The sequence below is a fragment of the Cyrtonyx montezumae genome, unplaced genomic scaffold (assembly GCF_038088225.1).
Source record: "Cyrtonyx montezumae isolate F1298 unplaced genomic scaffold, pur_monq_1.0 scaffold_7, whole genome shotgun sequence".
Lineage (NCBI taxonomy): Eukaryota > Metazoa > Chordata > Aves > Galliformes > Odontophoridae > Cyrtonyx > Cyrtonyx montezumae.
The window spans coordinates 11,074,756-11,097,481 of NW_027072078.1; the positions used below are offsets into that span (position 1 = coordinate 11,074,756).

Here is a 22,726-nt window from a genome sequence, read left to right on the forward strand (position 1 = left end):
AAGACTCATATTTATCAATATTTTTGAATACAGTCTGGTTTTAGAAAAAAAACAGTTGAGTCATTAACTATTTAAGAGAAAGCTGTAGGTATTTATTAAAAAGAAATAAGATTCTATTATAGTAGGTGAAATTCACTGTTCAAACATCAACCTTGACAGATGAAAAGATGTTACTCAGCAGATGATCTCAAGTGTTCAAGTTGCAGCCATTATATTAGCTGCCACTGATTTCATTGTGGTGTTGCGTTTTGGGACATCACACCAAGTTTTAGGTTGTCAGGAAAAAAATATGGTAAATTAATGCTCTAACATTACTACTCTCACGTGCATCCTGTGACCTAACATTCCTTGTTTCAACATTTTTTTTTTCATGGATTTTTATTTTCTTTTTCACTCTGAAGAATGTATAGAATAAGAAGATTCAATTTTGAGATTCAGTAGAATTGGATATATAAGTTACTCCTTATAAGTAGGTACTTTCATGTGAACTATTTCTAGAAACTAGACATAAGACCATCAGTTTTGGTTTGCTGTGGCAACTTGATGCATCAAAGATGTACTGATCATGCTTCTGTAGAGGAAGAGAAAAAGAAAGAAATCAATATCTGTCTGGTGCTTGTTAACATTAAGTTTTTATAATTTGTAGGTTGCTTTTACCAAAACTTTTGTTCAGCACTATGCTTTTATTATGAAAACACTGAAGAAAAGCCATGAATCAGATACAATGTCAAACAGAATTGTGCATATCAGTGTTCAGTTGTTCAGCAATGAAGAACTAGCACGCCAAGTAACGGAAGAATGTCAGCTGCTGGATATTATGGTCACAGTTCTATTATATATGATGGAAAGTTGCCTTATTAAAAGTGAATTGCAAGGTAGGTTTGATCACTGGATTCATGTCTGTGTGCTGTAGTGCAGCTTGATTAATGGGAAATATATCAAATTCAAATGTTTCAGAATTTCACAAGAAAAATTGTGTTGTTTGGTCTTTTTGTTCATCTTGGCAGTACTCATAAAAGGCGTACCTCTGAATTTGACATGCATTTCTGTTATCACATGTCACTTTGAGAATCACCACTACATCCACTAGGACTTGAACTGCCAGTTTTGCTTCATTTTGGCACTAGTCAGCAAGCTTTCTTATGAAATTAAATTTGCCATGCTTATCTTGAGGAAAATAAAATAGGGTTTCTGTCAAGTGGCTATTGACAAGTGAGCACAGAGTGAGGAAAAATTTGCACACCTTGTTGCATGAATCTTAGGACAAAAGCCAGGGATGCTGGAGATCAAGTTTCTTTGCTTGGCCAGACATTGTCATTTCAAAAAGGCTCTGAACTGTGTTAAATGCTCCCAATCAAACATATTACAGATTCTCATGCCACTGAGGTGAAGGTGAATATTAGGAGTTTTAGTGCAGCTACATTTCAAATGGTACTTTAGAGACTGTAAATTTGTTTAAGCTGAGTATGCCTCCTACTTAAGTGGCATCTGTGTAGATGAGTCCCTGATAAAACAACTTCAAGCATTGTAAATATATATTTTTTTGCAGCGTGTATGTATGTTACTCCAAGATTACAATAAATCTAAGTTGTTACTTTTGTATTATTCTGTAATTTTAATTTAAAACATCAACATAAAAAGAAGAAATAATCCTATTTTTTTTTTTTTTTTTTTACCTAGATGAAGAGAATAGTTTACATGTTGTGGTGAATTGTGGTGAAGCACTACTGAAGAATAATACATACTGGCCACTTGTTAGTGATTTTATAAACATACTCTCACACCAAAGCGTGGCAAAGAAGTTTCTGGAAGATCACGGTCTTTTGGTAACATGGATGAATTTTGTATCATTCTTTCAAGGTGCGTGTTTTGGTATTAGTACTTAAAATCAGCATTAACACAAGGATGTTAGGACACCTTAGTTATTCACATTAGCAAAATTGTTATACTACTGTATGTTAATCTTTCACTAGTATTCTCAAACTGTGCATCTCAGGAAGGCAACAGCATGTTCTAGAAAACAGGTAGGTTAGAAAAAGATCTTACTGATATTGTGCGAACTGATTAGAGAGCAGATGCATTGTAACAGAGATTCACAGTGCTGTGATTCTTAGATTGTAGGTAGCATAAATTGCAGCTTGTGCCAAAAGTGTTACATTGCTGTAACTCTCAAGTTAAATATTGAGTAAATAAACTTGAATCTTTTTTCTACATGTTGATGTGAAGAGGCTTGCGTGTATATAAAATATTTTATCAGGACTTTTTAAAAATTGATAATGTTATGCCTAGGAAGAAGCCTAGGTGTTTACATCCAAAAGTTCTTATTGAATTACTGAGGTTCAAAGTAGAAGGGCTACTGTCCATGTTAATGTTGGCTTAAAGGCAAGGGCTGCAGAGCCCAGTCTAGAGACTTTGTAGATCTATTTATGTTGAAACCTTTTGTGTGACACTGCAAATATTGCAACATATCAATAAGTCCTAATTAGGTAATTCATTTTATAACTCTGCTTAAATCTTTGAAGGTATGAATTTAAATAAACGAGAATTAAATGAGCATGTGGAGTTTGAATCACAGACCTACTATGCTGCCTTTGCTGCTGAGCTGGAAGCCTGTGCCCAGCCAATGTGGGGTCTTCTGTCACACTGCAAAGTTAGGGTAAGACTAACATTTCTGTAGTTATTCATACTTTATTTGTGAATTTAGAGTTCTAAGATCTGGAAGGTCCATTTTGTATGTGTATATTCTCTCTGTGACTTTGCCTACCAAATATATAACAGTGAACAACTTGCATGCTCTGTATAGTGAATATAGAACTCTTGCTTGTACCTAATTAGTTGTCTCCAAAACTGTGACTCCAGGTCTGGGAATGTGAACTGATTGTACATATGGAATCACTTCAAAATACAATTTCTTGCCCCGTCTGACTGCATGTCAGATGTTTCCCCCTCACGTTTGAAACCTTTTGGTAGTTCTCAATAAATCTGTAAGAGCACTAGAAGCATTACAGTTCAGTCACTGTATGTGTTTAGTGAAACCTAATGGGTGGGAAGAGATCTTAGCTTGTGTCTCACGCCTGAAGAAAAGCTGGCTGAGCTTGGTCCCCATAGAGGGTGGAGCAGTAGGGTAGGAACATGGCTGATGTGTTTTCTGATGAGAAGAGTTAACTAAGCAAGTCAACACTTGCACAGTTTCTGCCTGGCCGAAGCACTCTTGGCTTTTGCATGAGAAGTGTGTAGATATCATAAAAGTATGAGGCAAGTCTGGAATCTTTATTTGTGGGGAAGGGCAGATTAAAGGAGAAAACCGTAAGAAATGAGGGATTTGTAGGCTCTGGTAATAGGAGAGTGGTTTGCTTTACCTCCTCCCTCCTGTAATGCTTGCATATCAGTTGTTTGTCTCTGGAGGGCAATGTACAGTTCTAGTATCGAAATACATGGTTTTATCTGAAAAATATTTTAGTACTTGGGCATTATTATACAGTTATATTTTATTACATAATCATAACAATTTTAACTTTTTAAAATTTGTATAGTATTATTTTGTCACTACAGTTTGCTAGTACAATGCGCATGAAGTATAAAGACCTTTTCAATAGATAAAACTTACAGGATACAGGAATTCCTTTAGCTTGCATGTGAAGATTCTTCTAATGCTTACACTTCTAGTTTTTACATAAAATTAAATGGATAAATTAAAACAGTGAGCACTAAGAGCAGATGATAATTTTGAAAGAGCCTCAGTTCTCACCTTTAAAATAGTTACTGTCTAGATTAACAATAAAACTATCCTAATGCTTACTAATTTCCATATGATGAGGGTATGCATATCTTGAAATAATCCTTTATTCATCTTGGGAAAACAGTGACACCTATACTGTTGTGAGTTGTGTAGTACAGTGGTTTCTCTTGCTGCAGGAAACACAAGAATACACACGGAATGTTGTTAGATACTGCCTTGAAGCACTTCAGGACTGGTTTGATGCTATCAATTTTGTAGATGAGGTATGTATCACTGGATTTAAGTGAAATGCTATGAAGGCCTGGTTAAAATTCTGAGGTAATGCACTTCCGTGTCTCAACTAAATTGTTATTCTCAGCATTGATTGAAAAGGAGTTGCTTTGTTGAAGTGTGTTTTGTAGTTAATAGTTGCAATGTAGTATTATAGGATCCTGTATTTCTAGAGACTTAATGATTTGGATATGCTAATGCAAACTTGATAGCCTTAAAAGGCAGTGCCCTTGCTGTGCTTCTGCTTCACTGAATGAAGAATGGCAAGACAGAAGTCCTTCTGTGATACAGCAATGGGGATGCAGCTTTGCTACCTTAGCAAGAGATACTCTTTCACTCAGTTCTGAGTGTAATTAACTGCTGGGACCTAGGAGATAAACTACAGGAGATCAAGTAAGGGATATTTCCAAATCTTCAGAAAGTAATATATTTCTGAATCTTTATGAAAATTAAGTCCCTTAAATTAGAACGTGCAAGATAACTGTTCTCAGTGGTTGTGACAAAGATATTCGTGGATGTGTTGTTGTTTTTAAATGTATACATATATAATGCTAAAATATCTCTTCTTATTTTTAGCCAGCTCCTAACCAGGTTACTTTTCATTTGCCATTGCACCGTTACTTTGCCATGTTTTTAAGTAAGGTAAGCATGTGTTTTCAGTTGCACAGAAGATGGAGATTCCCTGTTGAGTGTGATGGTTTAGTACAGTGTGTACTTCCTTCTGTTTGTAGGCTGTCAAGTGCCAAGAACTAGATCTGGATACTATCTTGCCAGATCAGGAGATGCTGATGAAACTAATGATTCATCCGCTTCAGATCCAGGTATGGATTGACTTCCATCTTCTATGCAGAGGCAGAGGTGCCCAATAAAAACTTATCTGATTATTTTAGCTCCAGTAATTTGAATATTTTTAGAAGTAGTTTACAAGGAAGAGTATCGTTTATAGAATATCAAAATAATATAATAAATAGAGCATATTGAGTAGGTGGGGTGAACTCTTTTCTCCTCCTGTTTCCAAAATCAAATATGGCATTATTTTGTTAATTAGTAGTATAACTCAGATAAGTATGGCATTTTTAGTCACTGGTGCATTCAAAAAGAATAGCAGGATGACAAGATGGCCAGACTTGAATACAGAAGTTTCTAACTGCTAATGGAATAAGTTGAAAAAGAAATGACAATCTGAAAATTCAAAATTTTAAATCGAGTATGTATTCAAAAGTGGCTGCAGTTGCAGAAATATTTAAGTTGCATTTTTTAATAAACACTGCTTACTTCTATTTACGTTAATAACTGCTTTTATACCTAATGTATTTAAAATATTGATTACCTCATGTTTACAGTACTTCTCAAGATTTAAATAAATCACTGCTTTGCCTTTGGTTGCGTTGCATGAAGTGGATACTCCTCTGTAAAAGTGTGTTTCATAGATCTGCTAGTGTTGAATTCAATAGCTGTATTGTAAAGCCCTGTTTGTAAATTATTTTTATGTTCTGTGAACAGGCAAGCCTTTCTGAAATTCATAGCAACATGTGGGTTAGAAATGGCCTGCAAATTAAAGGACAGGCCATGACTTACGTGCAATCTCATTTCTGCAATTCTATGATTGATCCTGACATTTATCTACTGCAAGTAAGTTAAGTTTTCTGAAAAGCCAAGCCAGTGTCTGAAAACAAACAAACTACTGAATAAAATGGATTTATTCTCCTTCCACAGGTCTGTGCCTCAAGGCTTGATCCCGACTATTTTATTTCATCAGTTTTTGAAAGGTAGGATAGAAGGACAAAAGGCTCTTGATTATTTTGCTAACTGTTGCCTAACTTATGTTATGTGAGAGAAAAGATGTGTATCTGATGTTGTGGAACAACTTTACTTAGCCAAAGCTAATACTTGTGTTAGGCTTCTGGAGAAAGTTACCTCATGTGTTTTTTTCTTTTCTTTTGTATATGGCTGTTTTTTGATTTACAGTACAGTAGTGAAACTGCAGGCATTTTATTGTGGGATATCCTCAGAGTGTGAGGGTTTTTTTGGTGGTGATGTTATTTTTGTTTGTTTCATGCATTCATATGCAAGCTTTCAGATTATGCTAACTCAAAGTAGATGAATAACACTGCAATAGTAGGAGTTACAGAAAGGATGCCCATTTTCCAGGATGTAGAATAAAATCAGGGTTTGTTGTTATCTCTAAGGTCTTCATAAATATTAAGTGTTTTCCCATGGAGTAAATATCACTATAGAACATTCCAAAAGTAAGAGGATTTGTATATTCTTGCATTACATGCGTTTGATTTTGTATTATTTTAATGTTTAAATATCTCAATTTAATTTTTCATTTAGTGTTAGTGTTTAATGTTGGAGAATGATGTTTCTGACTTTGTTCTTTGCTGTGCAGATTCAAGGTGGTAGATCTTCTAACAATGGCATCTCAGCATCAAAATACAGTACTTGATTCAGAGCATGAAAGGTCCATGTTGGAAGGAGCTTTAACATTTTTGGTCCTTCTGTTGAGCCTTCGTTTACATTTAGGTAAGAACTACTGCAATATGGATTCTCATATGCATGTAATGTAGCTGTTTTTAAAGTCTCCCAGCCTTTAGTAGCTGCAATAAAGCTGCTTAGCCAAATAGTAGTGTAGAGTGTTGAACACTTAGTTTTGTTTTCACCACTTGCTGAGTTTTTATACATTATGTTTTGAAAATAGGCAAAATATGTGGAAATGGAGAGAAAGGGCTTTATTGGAAATACGTGTCTGAGTTGTGTATGTTATCCTGCAAAGATTTGGTATGTTTTTCAGAGAGACAAGCAGTTTTAATTTGTACATGTTTCTGCTAGTTGAGGTTGTGTCCGTTTCATAACTTAGCACTTCTCATGTGTTACTCTCCCCATCTTTCACTGTATTTTTATAGCACTGTATTATTATTTAAGGTTGCATCAAACTTGTGTTAATTGCAAATGTTGCAGGATGTGTTATGCTGTTTTAATGGCTTTTTTATTTTGTTGTTCTAGGAATGACGGATGATGAGATCCTCAGAGCAGAGATGGTAGCTCAACTGTGTATGAATGACAGGACACACAGTTCACTGTTGGACCTTATATCCTTGAAATATATTAACTAATATGAGGGAATGAAAGTGACAGGTACCTGGAAAGTAGTAGGGTTTGGAGTTTGAACAGATGTATAGTTTACATAACTATAACAATCTGTGGAAAGATGTATTTGTATATGCATATTGTCAGCAACAGCATTTGGTCCATCCTTTGTCCTAGGAAAAAAAAAAGCAAGACTTCTTAATAGCTATAAACAATTTTTGATACTAAACACTAAACTGCTGTTTTGATTTTTATTGTTATTTTAGTACTACAAAAGTCAAGTATAGACTGAAAAGCACTTTTCACTTATGCTCTAGAAAGTGTAGTTACTTGCTTGTTTATTTACTTAGTTTATTTGCTTCTTAACCTTTGATTATAGCTAACTGTATGCCAGCGTAAAAGAGGCAACTCATTTATAGGCTTTTGCTTTAGGTATTGAAAACTTAAAATACAAATAATAGCAATTCTGAATGCTGCTTTGAAATAGAGTGGAAGGTCTCTGTGCAGGGGGGGAAGTATCTAACTTACAGCAAGTTCTAAGAAATTTGCCTGCACAGTGGTAACATTCATGACTTAAAACAGTTCCATGACAATTCATTAGTATATCATATATAACATAATGAGCAAAGATAAAAGAAAATTTTTTAAAACCAGTTTCCATTTAAATTACTCCCATTTGTCTTATGCAGTGTTCCTAATGCTTCTAGATTACTTTCAAGTGATTCAGTGAAGTATGTGAAACAAGTGATTCTTTTATGAGCAGTCACTTCTCACTAAGCAGAAGTTCCCTTATTTGTAAACACTACTTGTGATTCAAGTTATTGTCAGTAAGCTGATAAAGTATTGCTACCAAAAGGAGAAGTTGCTGGTCCAAGATGGAGATTTGCTTGGTTCATGTATGGATCCCAAGCTATTCAGTTGCATTCATAAATGGTTGCAAACACAGAAACATATCTGTGTACCCCATGGATAGCAGTTCTTATTTAATACTTTGCTTTTGAGTAAGTATGCAAGTGCAGCAAAAAAGTGTTGTCTCTATCCCAGAGACCTTGGTTCACTCCAGTAGTTGTTGTTGTTCCATAGCTGCTGGACCATACAGACCTCTTGTGGTAAACACAGAGCATTGCTCAAAGTAGCCTTTGGAATGAGCATCAGCATCAAGATGGAAGTTAAATGTTATGTCCTGCAATTAAGTTTAATTTTGCTTTTCTTAACACAAACATCACATTCCAGAAAATCCCAATCCAAAAAGTGGTATTATTCCAGGAAGCTTAAGCTTTGAATCAGTCTTATCAGCAGTTGCTGACTTTAAAGCTCCTGTTTTTGAACCGGGAGGTTCCATGCAACAAGGAATGTATACACCTAAAGGTACAGTAATCGATCTGTGTCATCCTACAGTAAATTCAGTAGTGAGATGTTTAACCAGAGGATATATGTAAATATATTTTTGTTTTAAACTAACAACAACTAAACCACAAGAAAAAGCTCTGCTTGGCTTTTTCTTAATTGTCTGTTGCTTATAATTACTAACATTGCTAAGGACTGTTAATGGGTTTTAGCTGCACATTCTGTTCTGGAGTAAAAGCAAGCTTCTACTATTAACCAGGCATCTTTAAATAGCACGGGAAAGATGGAGAACTGAACAATTGTTATTTATATTTCACTGATCTGCATAGTTAAACATATATGTGATTACTGGACATGAGTCAGATTTCTTCCTTAGAGTATAGAACTGCTTATGCAAGTGTTGGTTGCAAGATTAGATCTCCAAATTTGCTCACATTTTAATTATTAAAAATATAATGGTACAGAATTCTTTTATGTTGCTTAAATATCCTGATAGTTTACAACAATTTTCCTGGTCAGTTGTGAGAATCTAGAACAAAGTTCAAGCTAGGCTAATTACAGAGTATTGTTCTATAACTTCATAATTCATGCAGTACAAAAATAAGACTTCTTCCCCTGACCAGCTTGCCATCTAAATTGGATTCAACACAGTGCTGATATATCAAAGGAGAGGGAGAATTTAGAACACAGTGTTCTATTACTATTTCCTGTCACTGAGCAGATAAGCTTCCTAAGAATCTGAAATGCTGTGTGTGCTCTGGTTGTGCTTCAGCTCAAAGCAAAGCTGGAGGGTGGATTAACTCCTTCCTGTGGATTGATTAAAAACTGGCAGCGTTTGGGTCTGATACTATGAAGCCATTCACTTTGTAGGCAGTGTTTGTGTGTGTGGAGGCTGTCAGTTACTTTAATACAAATTAACAACCAGTGAAGTGTTGTTGTATAAAGTTTTTTTTTTCCTTTTCAATAGTCACTACAAGAGAGACCTATAGGGTGAATACCCTGAAGGAATAGTACCCACACAAAATAATGAGGGTGGATGGTATATTTTTATATGGCTTATCCAGATAGTATAAAGACAGCCAGTAAATTAGCAAGGGCTCACCTGTCACTGACAGTCAAGGCTTGCCTGGAACTCTGCATGGGAGGGATCTCCAACAACAGATCATTCCCCAGTGGTGGTCAGCCCTTAAATGGGGTCTGTGAGGGGGTCTTCACCTGTGCTCCTGCAGCTGAGTCAGTGCTCAGGTGATCAATCAGTGGTTCAGGCCATGATTCAGCAGTTTCCATTCAATACTGATACTTAACTCACTTGTATTTCTGTGCAGAATCCTCCACCTGCTTTTTTTTTTTCCTTTAAAGCAATAAAAATCTGTTAGAGTTCTTGCAAGGATAAAAACTGTCATGGTTTTCTTGCATACAGCCATCTAAATACTTATAAATTTTGTGACTATACATGTTCTCAAAATGAATGGTGATATTTTGGGTACTTTTATTAATTAGAGCTTACAGCTTGTCACAGTTAAATCAAGTCATGTTGAGATTGCTTCCACCTAATCCCTTGTTTCCCTATAGTTAGAAGGAAGACCACGAAGTAGCCCTTTGTTTTCAGTAACTGATGATTTAGAAGGAAGACAAACTCACGATTTTGGTTTGTGTTGTAGGCTGTGACAGCAAACTCTACCTGGGGGGCGGGGGAGATTTTGGGGATTTTTGGGAAAGCAGGCTGTTCTTTGATCATCTTTTATACAGAGGAAAATCTGTGCTGAGCATTCCCTCTCAGTAGCATGGAGGATGTCTGCAGAACTGTGAGCATTAGGAATACAGGCCACTTGTCTTCCCAACTGAACTGTGGGAAGTTAATCTCAGCAGTGGGAGGCTGCCTGCTTTTGCCTTTGAAGGATGCTGTAAATGCATATGTCCTGTTATGCCTGCTGGTGGAGCTAAACTTCTGTTGTTGTTTTCCCCTTTGTATTCTTATGTTGACTCTTGAATTCATATTGCTCGCACAGGAACTAAACATTTCAAAGCAATTTATAAGGGGAAGTGTCTTCATTTGCCTTTGGACTCGAAATAGTTTTGGTTTTGACTGACTTTTAAGTGGGGAAAAAAGTGCAATGAGTTTATTAATATTCTGTTCAGAGTTCTACTTGTTATTCTGCAATTACTCTGCAAAACCATGCAGCATTTTACTTTAAAGCTACAAAATGAAATAGTGATAACAGAGGCTTTTAATACCAAAATAATGCATATATGCATTATAAAGGCATGCTTTTGTAAATGATTGCTCACAGACTTGGAGAAGGAAGTTGGCTATTGTCAAGACTGTAACCAGAAAATTATGTGAGGTTACAGTCCTTTGGCTCACTGTACTTAATACTTAGATATCACCTGCCAGCTAGATTTTTGCAGTCTTAGCTTTTGCAGTCTTTGCTTCTTATTTTCAAGAATACAAGTGCTAATCAGGTACCAAAGGAAAAATGATTATAACCTTTTCTACTTAGATATCTTGTTCTTTTAAATTTCTGAGCACAAGATTCATACAGGAAAATACAGATAATATGTTTTGTAATTGCCTTCGTATACTTAGAATCAAGTACGTGTATTTACTTAGATTTTGATAATTTCAACTGTGTTTTTTTAATCAGGAATGCACAATTCTGCCCCCTGCCATTAGTATTACATTAAAAATAAGCAACAAATGTAGGAGATGATAAAATAAAGCTACTTAATAGGAAAGGCCTATATCCTTAACAAATAGGTAACTTTCAATTTTCAGCAAAAAATATTTTTGATGAAATCATGATGCCATGTTAAGTAGTAGTAATTATTTAATATATATTTAGTATATTATTTAATATATAAAGTAGTAAGAATTATTAGAAAGAAGATGATGCTATATTGTGCTGCAAAAATGATTCTATAATGGGAAATGCCATAAAGCTTAAAGCTAAGTAAGAAGAATGTCTGGAATAAGTTGTAGTGTCTGTAAGAAAATTATAACATTTAACTTCTTTTAAACAACAGCTGAAGTCTGGGATAAGGAATTTGACCCTGTAATGGTAATACTTCGAACAGTTTACCGTAGAGATGTGCAGTCTGCAATGGACCGCTACACAGCCTTGTAAGTTGAATCTGTTTCAGAAATGTAGTATCTTCTTGTTCCTTATTGCAGAACAGCATTTTTTCTTTTTTTTATTTTTTCCTCTCTAAGGATGTTATCTGTGCTATCAGTGTTTTCAAGCTCTGTACTTGTGGTGTTTGAGTAAATAGCTCATAAGTTCACACAGTGTAAATTTATCCAGGGTTCTGGGTAGCTTAGACTATTACTCTTCCATAAATGTTTAATGTATTTCAAGTGACAAATCAGTAACGTCACTACAGATCTAATATTTCAGTAAAAGTTAGATTCAAAATAAGTTATCTTAAGCATCACTTAAAGAAAGGAGCCTTTTTATTTTATTTAGACGTAGGTAAGTGAAGCATTAGTGTTAGAGTTTATTTACCCGTGAGAAAAGGCTGAGAGAGCTGTTCAGCGTGGGGAAGAGGAGATTCATGGGGTATCTGGTTAATATACATATAAATGACTGAGTGGAGGATGAGCCAGGCTCTTTCCAGTGGTGCCAAGTGCTAGGACAAGAGACAGTGGCACTAACAGGAAAGAATATCTCTGTGTAAACATCAGGAAGCTCTTGATGGAGCTCTGGCACAGGTTGCCTAGACAGGCTGTGGAGTTTTCTCCTTGGTGATCCACCTTGGGATCTGCTCTGGTCATCCCAACCTGGGAAGGGGTATAGGACCAGATGGGCTGCCAAGCTCAAACATCCTGTGATTTTATCATGTTCCGTCTATTGATATAGTGTTGAAGATAATGCATTTTTTTAATGTGTTCCCCCATGACAGAAACCATGGAAGAATTCAATGAATTCTGTTTTTAATATAGGCATACTTCTAAGATGCAACAAAATTTGATTCTGTCCCTTACATGCTATCCAGTAAAATTCTTATTCTTACAGATTTTACTTCACCTGACTTAATTTGGTTCTCTTTTATTTCATTCCCTGAAAGTAAAAATCAATTTCATAACATCCTTAAAACATAGAACAGTCCTCTGTCCCTTTGCTTATTGTTTTAAGTCAAAGGCTCATTGTAAATGTACTGTAAGAGAAAGATGCTTCCACATCAAATTTAATACTTAATCTTTAGTTGCCTCTACCAGCACAATTGTATCTATGAATTTAAAAATTCTGTTCAGCATTTCTTATTATTGCCTATGATCCAGTCCTACAGATGTGAGTTTTCTGTTTGATATCTGACTAATGTGGATTTTGGAGACGTGAAAAGTTCTCCATCGCTTCAGTGGGCATATTAGAAAAAGAATCTCTTGAATTCAGAGCTGTAATCAACAATTCATATAGCTTTGCAAGTGTCATTTTGATCAGTGTAAATCCACAGAAAAGTGCTACAGTGTGCTATTTCTGTATACGTTCTGATATTTGGAATGTTGCTTAGAGAAATTAATTGATGACCATTTCTTAGAAATTTCTGCAATTGATTTGGACAAAGAGTGCAGTATAGCTGTCTGTAACAGACAGTTGTCTTCATCGCTTTGGTGTTTAACACAAATCTGATGTATTTCAACAGTTTAAAGCAGAGTGGTAAATTTCCTGGGAACCCGTGGCCTCCTTACAAGAAGAGAACACCGCTACATCCGAGTTACAAAGGTCTCATTAAGCTTTTACACTGTAAGACCTTGCACATTGTGCTGTTCACACTTCTTTACAAGGTACAGTCATAATTCTCATAAAATCCAGTATTTTACTTTTGGTTTGTAAAACAGGAATGCTTAGAATTGTATTTTTAGGTGTGTGTTCCAAATGTATATAACACTTTTATTTTTGTTCTCCTGAGGAACTGCTTTCAATTAGAATTCTTCTTGCTAGCTGAGCAAAAATCCCATTAAAACATCAGAATGACTTAGGTGGTTAAGATTTCCATTTTACTGTATTAAATTCTTGTCATTAATTGGTTGTATGACTGCAGAGAGAGATTAATTTCACATTTATTTTGTAGGTCTAGCATGATGATTATTTCATGAATTATTAGTTCACATGTACAGACTTCTAAGTCAGGTATCCAAGTATGTGGGCAGTCCTATTTTAAGCAACACTGTCTGAATGATCAGAGTTGCTGTTTGACGTGTTCCTTATTGGTTTTGGATGGGTTACTGGTTTGAATATTGTTCTTTTGGCTCCCACTGAAGCAACAGCCTTTTTAAATGTGTACAGCCTTGATGGCCTTACATCCTAAGTGTCAGATAAATCAATGGTTTACAGGCAGGTTTGGCCCAGTTCCACAACAATTGATGCGGGGGACCCACAGACCCACGCCCCAGGACAGGGGAAGGGAGAAGGGCCTAGAAACAAAACAGTGGTGATGATCTGAGGAGGAAAGCTAATTTACTAAATAAGATATCAGAATATCTTATTTAGTACGCAATATAATACAATATAATTGGAATTGAAGCTAATAAATCAAACAAAATGAGCAAGAGAGTGTCCGATAAACTGAAGGCCTTACGCTAACGCTGAAGGTGAGATGGCAGTGAGGACCCACTGCTGAGGCCATCCCAAAGGAGAGAGAGTGTCCTGTGACCGCAGACAGTTTTTATCTTTCCCTCTGAGTGTAAACACGTAAAAATGCAAAGCCATCCCAAAGTCCTCTGGGGGATGTAGTTCTTCTCTTCTGAGACAGGTATACCCAGAACTATTGATCATCCATGCAGCTAGAGCATTGACTCTTTAACTCCCAATGCACTACATGTTATGATGTGGAGTATCAATAATACAACAAAAATCATAAAACCATAACAATCTCAAATCTGCAGTTGGTTCTAATGCTACTTCCTGGATAAGTTCTGTTTTTGATAATGTTATAGTGCTTGTTTTTCAAGACTAATTCATGCTGTTAATTTTTCTTTTGATAGTTGGCCTATTGAAGTCTTGTTTAATTAGCCTAATTAGTCCTCTTTAAGAGAAATGCATTGTTTTTTGAGGGCACGTTCATCAGAGGATGAGTCTGAGTCTTTTCTTGCACTTGGAAAGTGCACTCCATCAAGGCAATGTGGTGCAGAAGCAGATGAGGGGATATTGAAAAATGATTTGATTGAGGCACATCAGTGATTTTTCCTGAGCAGAATTTCCTTTTGTGCTCTTAAGTATGCCACCTTTAAGCTGTTTCACTGTTTAGCTTTCTTGAACAGAAAATCTGTTAAATACATCATTAAGTGTATGGGATTTAGAAACTTCCTATTTCTTGTTTCACCTGCTTTCTTTCTGTAATGAAGTAATGAATTATCTTATTAATTGACAATATTTCATTAGGATAAATGAAAACTGAAGAGTTTATCTGAATTCATTTAACAGATTTCACCTTTAAGATAGAAAAGCTCAAAAGTGGACAAATTTTAGTAGCTTCAGTAAGCAATAGCTTTTGCCATGTTGTGAGTGTGATCACAAAAATCTATGTGAAAAATAAAATAAGAAATGATTCGACTTAAAGCACTATGGTGGAACAAAAAAAAAATTGAAGTACTTAAGTTGGAGCTTAGCATCTACCAAAAATACAGTAGGGTAGGAAGTGGTGTTCATGTTGTTCAGCCTGCCTAATCTTTTCCTAGAAATTGATACTCATATCTCATGACACAACTCTCGAAAGCACAGTGATTTTATTAAAAATAAAGAAAATCACATGTGTAGCTGTAAGCCTTTCATGCCTTCAGTAACCTAGAAGGTTGTGCTGAAAGACAATTCATAGGTAGTACTGTGTTTGTTCATGTGAGACTTAAGGCTTCATTCTTTACCTCCCAATATAAGTTACAGATGTCTGTCATGCTTTTGACAATTTTTTGTTTCTTTTCTTTTGTAATTGAGATTGTATGAATATGAAAGATGAAAGCCTTGTGAGATGTAGTTGTCTGTTTTTCTGCCTAGATATTAATGGATCATCAGAATTTGTCAGAACATGTCCTTTGCATGGTTTTGTATTTGATTGAGCTGGGGTTGGAAAATTCTCCAGAACGAGAATCAGATGAAGAAATGGTAAGATGTTTCATTTAAAAAAAAACCACCAAACCAAAACAAAAAAAAACACCTCATTTAAAAATTTTCATTAAAAAAGGTATTGTCAAGTGATTCAACGTAGATCAGCTACACATCTTAATTACTATTTTCTAAATTATCACATGAAGCTTGTTGGGAAAAAAAGAGTTGAATCTGAAACTGAAGTTTCTAGATTTTCAGATGAGACCATTATCAATGTTGTCATTAGCAGTTACATTTTTCTTATATGAATTGCCTTTTTATTTTTTGAGATTGACTTGTGTAATCTTTAGATTCTTTGTTGTGTTAATCTTAAGTTACACAGCTTTTCAGTATCCTGAATAGTGTCATTTGCTTTTCTTGGATAGTGATGTTAACGTGATATGTCATTTATTTGTCGGAGTTGTAGTTCTCAATGTAGGCATCAGTCACTACTGCAATCAGAAAATTATATCAGCTTCGGTGAGGTACTTTTAACGTAATGTTGATATCTTGTGGAGTGGTGAAATTTTTTTTTTGCAGTGTGGTTATAAGTTACAATAAATCTATGGAGCTTTTGTGAGGAGCTATATACAATTTTATTTTTTTCTTCAGGAATCTACAGGTGGACAAGAACGTTGCCATGACAGTTGGTTTCCAGGCAGTAACTTGGTTTCTAACATGCGGCACTTCATTAACTACGTCCGAGTAAGAGTACCGGAAACTGCTCCAGAAGTGAAGAAAGAACCACCTGCAAGTACCAGTTCAGATGGTTTAGCTTCAGCACAAGTAAGTATGCACAAATACTGTCTCTTTCCAATTGCCTGATGGTTTTGTTTGGTTGGTTGGTTTTTGGGTAGGGGGAGGCAGAGATTTCTGTATAAATGTTTTTATATATTTCTTAGAATAGTATATTTTTCTTATAGCAAAAATTTTTTAAACTATCTCTTTCCAAATGTTACAGTTGATTAATCTTTTTTGTCCTCAATCTACCAGAGTTCAAGGCGGAAGAGCCTTCAGAGAGAGGTAGATCTGTGTGCAGTTTGTTCTCCTAAGCAATTAACGAGCAACATGGCTTTAATCATGCTCACCTTAACATTCAGTGACATGTTCTAATTTTTCCTTTTAATTTATATTGCAGAGACTCAATGCTTTTTTCATTTTCTTGATTTGTAATCTTAGGTATGGACTTGCAGCAAAGAATGGTCTTAAAATTTTTAATACATATTTTGAAATTAAAACTATATCAAATGTAAAACGTCTTTGTTAGCTTACTGCTTGAGCTTTGTGTTTAGGCCTGTTTTTTATGTCTTGCCAAGATACTACTAACATTTAATAATTTAGAGTAGTTCTAGCTTTCTCAAATCTAGGTTAGTTTAAACTTAATATGAAAGTGCATTTGAAACCAAGTAGTTTTGGCAGTATGTATATTATTATTATTATTGGTTGGTGGGGAAACCAAACTGAATGCTTGGGAAACATTTCTGCTATGGATTCAGTGTATGCAGTTTGTTTCCGTGTTTCCTTTATTTGGGACTTACAGTCAGGGTAGCTCAGAACAGAAATACTGAAGTTGGCTTGCTCATTAGTGTAACTACTCATCAGCACTGGATACTGAGCTGTGCTTGCAGGTGTAGGTTTGTGTCTTCTGGTTCTCTGCTAATTCATGCAGGATGGACAACGCCTGTGGGGATGTGTTGGGATCACCTGCTTGGGATTGAGTTACGCTATACAGCAGTGCTCAGTAGACTTGTATTAAAGTAATTTAAAATAGCACAAAGATACAAAAATGACAGATATTTTTGGAAGAGCATAAAATGTTGCTTGGAGAACAGAATTTAAAGTTTAACTAAAGCAAAGCGAGTTTTTAGACATTTGTTATGGACAAAATTTCTTCTTATACTTGGCTTTTTATGCAGCTGTGTGTATCAGATTTGTATAAAAGTATGACATGCAGGGTTAATATTTTGGTATAACAAATTCGAATACAGTTTAAAAGAGAATCTAAAATGTTTCACAGGTTTCCTCCTAATTGAATACATTTCGATAGCTTTATAAGTATATGTTGTTTATACTTTTATTTCTGGAAATTAAACATTCTAATTTGTTTTATTCCCACAAGAACTCAGGGACAGCTCAAGTGTTCAGTTTGGTTGCAGAACGTAGAAAAAAATTTCAAGAGATCATCAATCGGAACACCAGCGAAGCAAATCAGGTGGTTCGGCCCAAAGCATCGATGAAATGGTCAGCACCTGGTGCGACTCCACAGCTAACCACAGCCATTCTAGAAGTTAAAGAAAGTATGCTGTCCTTGCTGATTAAATTACATCACAAACTCTCAGGAAAACAGAACTCTTATTATCCTCCGTGGTTGGACGATGTGGATGTTTTACTCCACCCAGAAGTTCCAAGATACTCTCATGGTGATGGAATGACAGCAGTAGAAAGAATTTTATTGAAAGCTGCTGTACAGAGCAGACTGAATAAACGTATAATAGAAGAGATATGCAGAAAGGTGACGCCTCCTGTACCACCAAAAAAAGTTAGTTCTGCGGAGAAGAAAACGTTGGATAAAGAAGAAAGGTAACATTAGTAATAAAACTGTTGGTAGCAGAAGGGGGCAGTGTGTGTTCTGCATCTGCTGATTGATCTGGTTCTCAGTAGTGCTAGAATTATTTACAGAAGGATGGGGAATCAGTATAACTTTCCTCTGAAAAGGGTGAAGTTATTTTTCATTTTAGAAAGTATAATATGTGTGACGGTCACTGAATATGAATGATATGTATAAAAATGAATGTTTTGACGTTCTTTGACTGTCTTCCTGTCCTCAAATCTATGAAGGCACTTGAAGACGTGTGACATTTATTGATGATGTGATAATTATAATGACTTGATCTCATGGGTTGGCATTGCTTTTTTATCGACAGGCTGTAATTTTTACTTCCTTGATTTTTTTTTTCCCCCAAGTCCCATTTTGTATTAATGAAGATCAAGCAGACTTACCAAAGAGGGTCAATGGTGAATGCTTACTTTGACATATAATGACAAATTTGGCATTGCTTATACAAAGAGCTGTCACCATAGAAACCAAAATACAGAACTAGAAGAGAACTTGAGCTGCTTGCTGTATTTTTTCAGTTGCAGTGTCATACCCCCATGGGCCATCATGGAAAATTACTGGGCTGTACTGAATCTGTCAGAGTTTGTTTATGTCTTCTTATTAAAGGCCTCTATTTACAGTCATCCTGCTTTCAGCTGAGGCATATATTGAGAAATTCCCAGGGGAAAATAAATAAAAGCAGGCTTAACGAGTGCCCTGATATGGTCTTCAAAATAATGAATCTTAGGATTGTTGTAAATAGAAGTTATTTTGAGAAATGGTGGCTCTACAGTGTGACAGATAAATGGCAGAAATACTTGGATTTCTAACTTGTTTTCCTAAAGGCACCTTAAAAGCTTTACAGGGTTCCTTAGGGTAACAGCTTGCATCAAATTTGCTGTTTTGAGCCTGTGCAAGTGTGTCCCTGCTCCAGGTTGGTGATTGTCAGGCAGTACTGTAGACTAAAGAGGATTCATATTAGATGCTAAGCGATGTTTTAAGATTCCTCCTTGGTTAACCTAATAATCTCTAACTAGCTGGGGAAAAAATTGCTGTTAATGCTAATGAGCAGGGTTTGTAGCTCTGATGGAGCTTCCCTACTTGCACTGGCTGGTACTATGGAAAGCACTCACCACATGTTCCATCTGGTGAGCAGCTATAGTGTGAATTTGGTTTGTTTTTCCCCGCTTGAACTTTCCAATTTTCCTTATCTGTAAACTCTTGTAAAACTGAAGATCCCTTCCTGATGCTTACAGAAGAGAAAAATCTGGTAAATATGCATGCTGTAGGGGGTAAAGGAGTAGTGATGGATATAAAAAAAGATCACAAGAACAGGTATCGGTGAGCTCAGGAATAACAAAAATTAACTGAATGTAAATGGTGTGTGCAATGTGATATTTTAAGAGAGAAGTATTTATAACAGGGAGATAAGGGCTTCCTAAGTGGAAGTAATCTCAAACTTAGGTCAGGAGAAAAACTGTTGGTGGCCAGAGGTTGCAGAGAGGATGCCAGTATGAGGAGTCTCAAATGGAGAGAGTTTATTCATAACTATTTCTCTTGCCATCAGGCCTGATAAAAAATAAGAATAGAGAAGCCTGCCTTATTCACAGGTAATTGTTGAAGCTGGTTGGTTGTTCATGAGGACTTGGATTTCTTTGATGCCAGGTGTTTCACTTTGCCTTTATGTAGTAGAAAAATATTTTTCAGGAACATGGACCTGGATGGTGGAAGTGTTTTCTTTCATTTTGGTTGTTTTTAGTGATAGCAGGTCTTCATCTGTTAAGGATCCTCCAGAAGTTTTTTTTAGGACAGAGTTTTATGACTTCCTTTTGGACTTCAGTTTTTGCTTATTTCTCACCAGAATCTGCTTCTAGAGCAATAGATTGATTTTTTTTTTTAAGCTTGAAAATTAATTCTTTATTTAGAGAACTTGAATTATATGATATTAAAGTAATAATTGTAATCAGCCTGACATTATTGTTTTTTTCCCCTCTATTTTACATTTCCTTCTTTTCCTTTCCATGTTTTCACCCAGACGGCAGAAGGCCAGAGAGAGGCAACAGAAATTGTTGGCTGAATTTGCCTCAAGGCAGAAAAGCTTTATGGAAACTGCCATGGATGTTGGTAAGTTTTTCTGTGATTAACTGTTCTTACTATTATTATTTCTTTAAATTTTTATGATGGTATTGCTGTTTTACAGTTTAAAACAAACAAAACTCAAGGCATATTCCACCACTGTATCCACTTCTGCATTAAATTTTTCTTGAGCTGCTTAATGTCATTTTTTAGAACAGGTAACACTGAACACATAATTGGGAATGAATAAGTGATGCTTAAAACATTTAAAGAGCACTCCATTATCTGTCACCCGCTTTTTTTTTTTATCTTTGTATTTAGTGGATGAAGTAATTTAATTTGTGAGAGGTGTTCTGAAGTATTTACTTTTTAATATAAAACTTTCTAAAATTAGCCTGTCTGTAACAATTTTAATGTGTCATTTAAGACTTCTGTAGAGCATCAAGTTTAAATAAGATAAAGGCTTTTGCATTTTGAATTTATGTATAGAATTGAGATAAGCATTGAGTGAACGTGCATTTTCTGTTATCTTGTTTATATTCTCTGACATCTGTACAACTGCCACTGGTGCCATTCAAACTTGCCTGGATATAATTAAGTGAAATTTAGGAAGAGTTATGTTAACGAACTAGGATGGGATGGAATCCACAGTGCTATCTGTAGCTGCAGGATAAATGTAAAAAAAAATAGACTACATCCTAAAATGTCTAACTAAGGGCAATAGATAAAGACTACTTGAGAATGTCTGGGGAGTCAAAAATGTGTTATGAAAGGCACCACAGGCCTTCTAGTCTGCTGGTATAGCTGCTGCTGTAGCACTGGCACAGGCTGCCCGGAGAGGTTGCCCGGAGAGGTGGTGGAGTCTCCTTCTCTGGAGATGTTCCAGACCCGCCTGGGTGCCTACCTGTGCAACCTGGGCTAGGGAGCTGCTTTGGGAGGGGGTTGGACTCAATCTCTAGAGGTCCTTTCCAACCCCCACAGTTCTGTGATTTTACATTTCTGTTTTGAGAGTTTTTGTCTTGGTATGGATCTGTGGTTTGCCTGTTACTGTGTGGAACTTCATGAAAGAGATTTTGGAAACTCTGCAACTGTAATACTCTTCAGGCTGACCTTACTAAGAACAAAAATAAATCCCTCTGCCTCAGGTTAATAGCAGCTTTTAACTAATGCAATGATATTTGTAAAAATCTGTGTAAGCTTTATAAATATGAAATACAGTGGTTCAAAGCCACAAAACTGTATAATCAACTGTAACTTAGTGAAAATCTGTAGACTGGTCAGTTTGTGAATTGGCTGATGTGGTTTTAATGTTTGTTTCTTGTGATGTTGAATCTCAGCAGTACCTCATTTTGTCCTTCAAGCTCCTTAGTTTATAAAAAGAAGTGCAGAGTTGTAATGCAAGGTGACATATATTTCCTAACACTCAATCTTCTGAACCCAGATAGAAAAAATAAATTAAGTACTGATCTCTAGTGAATAGATGTGCTGGGTCAGTACAGACGATATTAGCATGCTAATGGTTGCTTTGATGCCACGGGGCCACTTTGATGGACAACGTATACAGCAAGAAATATGTTGACTCAAGTCAGAGGTTGTAAATTATAAGTATTGTGTTTAGATACCTTTATACAACACTTTGGGTTTTGTGATTTGGCTGGGTAGGGGAAAGAGGGAGAATGAATCGTGCCTTTAAACTAGGGATAGTACAAAATGGTGGTGGGGGGGAATATAGGCAGCAATGTGCTCTGTGATGAAACTGAGGTCATAGCACACTGATTGGTACTGGCTAGGAAGTGGCAAATGCTGAGACTTTGTAGCTTTGGGTCTCTTGCTCCTATTGGTATAAAAACTAAACTAAGAACTAAGCTCTTTTTAAAACACGGGAACCATGGAGTGCTTGGTACCACCCTGGGTTTCTGTCTAGTATTTAAATATTTTCATCCTTCTGAGATTTTTGTCTTTGTTTGTACTTACCCTGATTTCTGAATTAATTTATGGGGACAAAGGAAAGTCCTGGAACTGTAAAGCTGTGGGGTTTGTTGTGACATAGGGTGAACCCTGGGAGAAGAATGTGGTGAATGGTTGTCAGTGCCACGCGTCATTACTGTGTGTTTCCCATTCGCTCCTCCTTCATGTGCATTGCCATTGTTAGGATGATGGTGAAATGAAATGAAATTAAGTTAATTAAAATTCTTGACTCTCCAGAGGTTGAAGCTATGAGCATCTTTGGTTGTTTTCCAAAGGTGGAAAGGACATTTATTAAGCAGTCTAAAATTGCATTCTAGGAGGTTGGAAATTCTTTTTATTAGATTTATTGTTTTTGTTTTATGTTCCTGTTTTCTATATCTAATGGATGAAATAGCACTGCAATTTTGTTTTCTTCTATTATTTCTGGGGGGAAATTGCTTGATTAGGAAGTCCTCCTTGGTGCTAGAAATCTAGTTCCTTGGGAATTCTGTCTTTGCTGGAGTGGCCTAGCACTAGGTCTAAGCGGCTGAAAGGAAACATGCATTTGGTCACTGACTTCTG

At 36.0% G+C, this 22,726-nt stretch overlaps 1 protein-coding gene and 1 long non-coding RNA gene across 2 annotated transcripts in view; one reads left to right on the top strand and one right to left on the bottom strand.

The window, feature by feature from the left end:
- LOC136057974 (uncharacterized) overlaps positions 1-22,726 on the bottom strand; it is a 204,265-nt gene that overhangs the window by 62,874 nt on the left and 118,665 nt on the right. The window lies entirely within an intron of this gene.
- Positions 1-22,726, top strand: part of UBR3 (ubiquitin protein ligase E3 component n-recognin 3) — a 95,295-nt gene that overhangs the window by 27,406 nt on the left and 45,163 nt on the right. Inside the window, exons 8-24 of the mRNA XM_065750911.1 lie at positions 647-875; positions 1,681-1,860; positions 2,523-2,656; positions 3,916-4,002; positions 4,586-4,651; positions 4,741-4,830; positions 5,513-5,641; positions 5,726-5,778; positions 6,402-6,535; positions 7,016-7,101; positions 8,326-8,467; positions 11,471-11,567; positions 13,088-13,229; positions 15,436-15,543; positions 16,138-16,311; positions 17,645-18,105; positions 20,157-20,245. Of these exons, the coding sequence (XP_065606983.1) occupies positions 647-875; positions 1,681-1,860; positions 2,523-2,656; positions 3,916-4,002; positions 4,586-4,651; positions 4,741-4,830; positions 5,513-5,641; positions 5,726-5,778; positions 6,402-6,535; positions 7,016-7,101; positions 8,326-8,467; positions 11,471-11,567; positions 13,088-13,229; positions 15,436-15,543; positions 16,138-16,311; positions 17,645-18,105; positions 20,157-20,245 (2,401 nt within the window). The remainder of the gene's footprint in view (positions 1-646; positions 876-1,680; positions 1,861-2,522; positions 2,657-3,915; positions 4,003-4,585; positions 4,652-4,740; positions 4,831-5,512; positions 5,642-5,725; positions 5,779-6,401; positions 6,536-7,015; positions 7,102-8,325; positions 8,468-11,470; positions 11,568-13,087; positions 13,230-15,435; positions 15,544-16,137; positions 16,312-17,644; positions 18,106-20,156; positions 20,246-22,726) is intronic.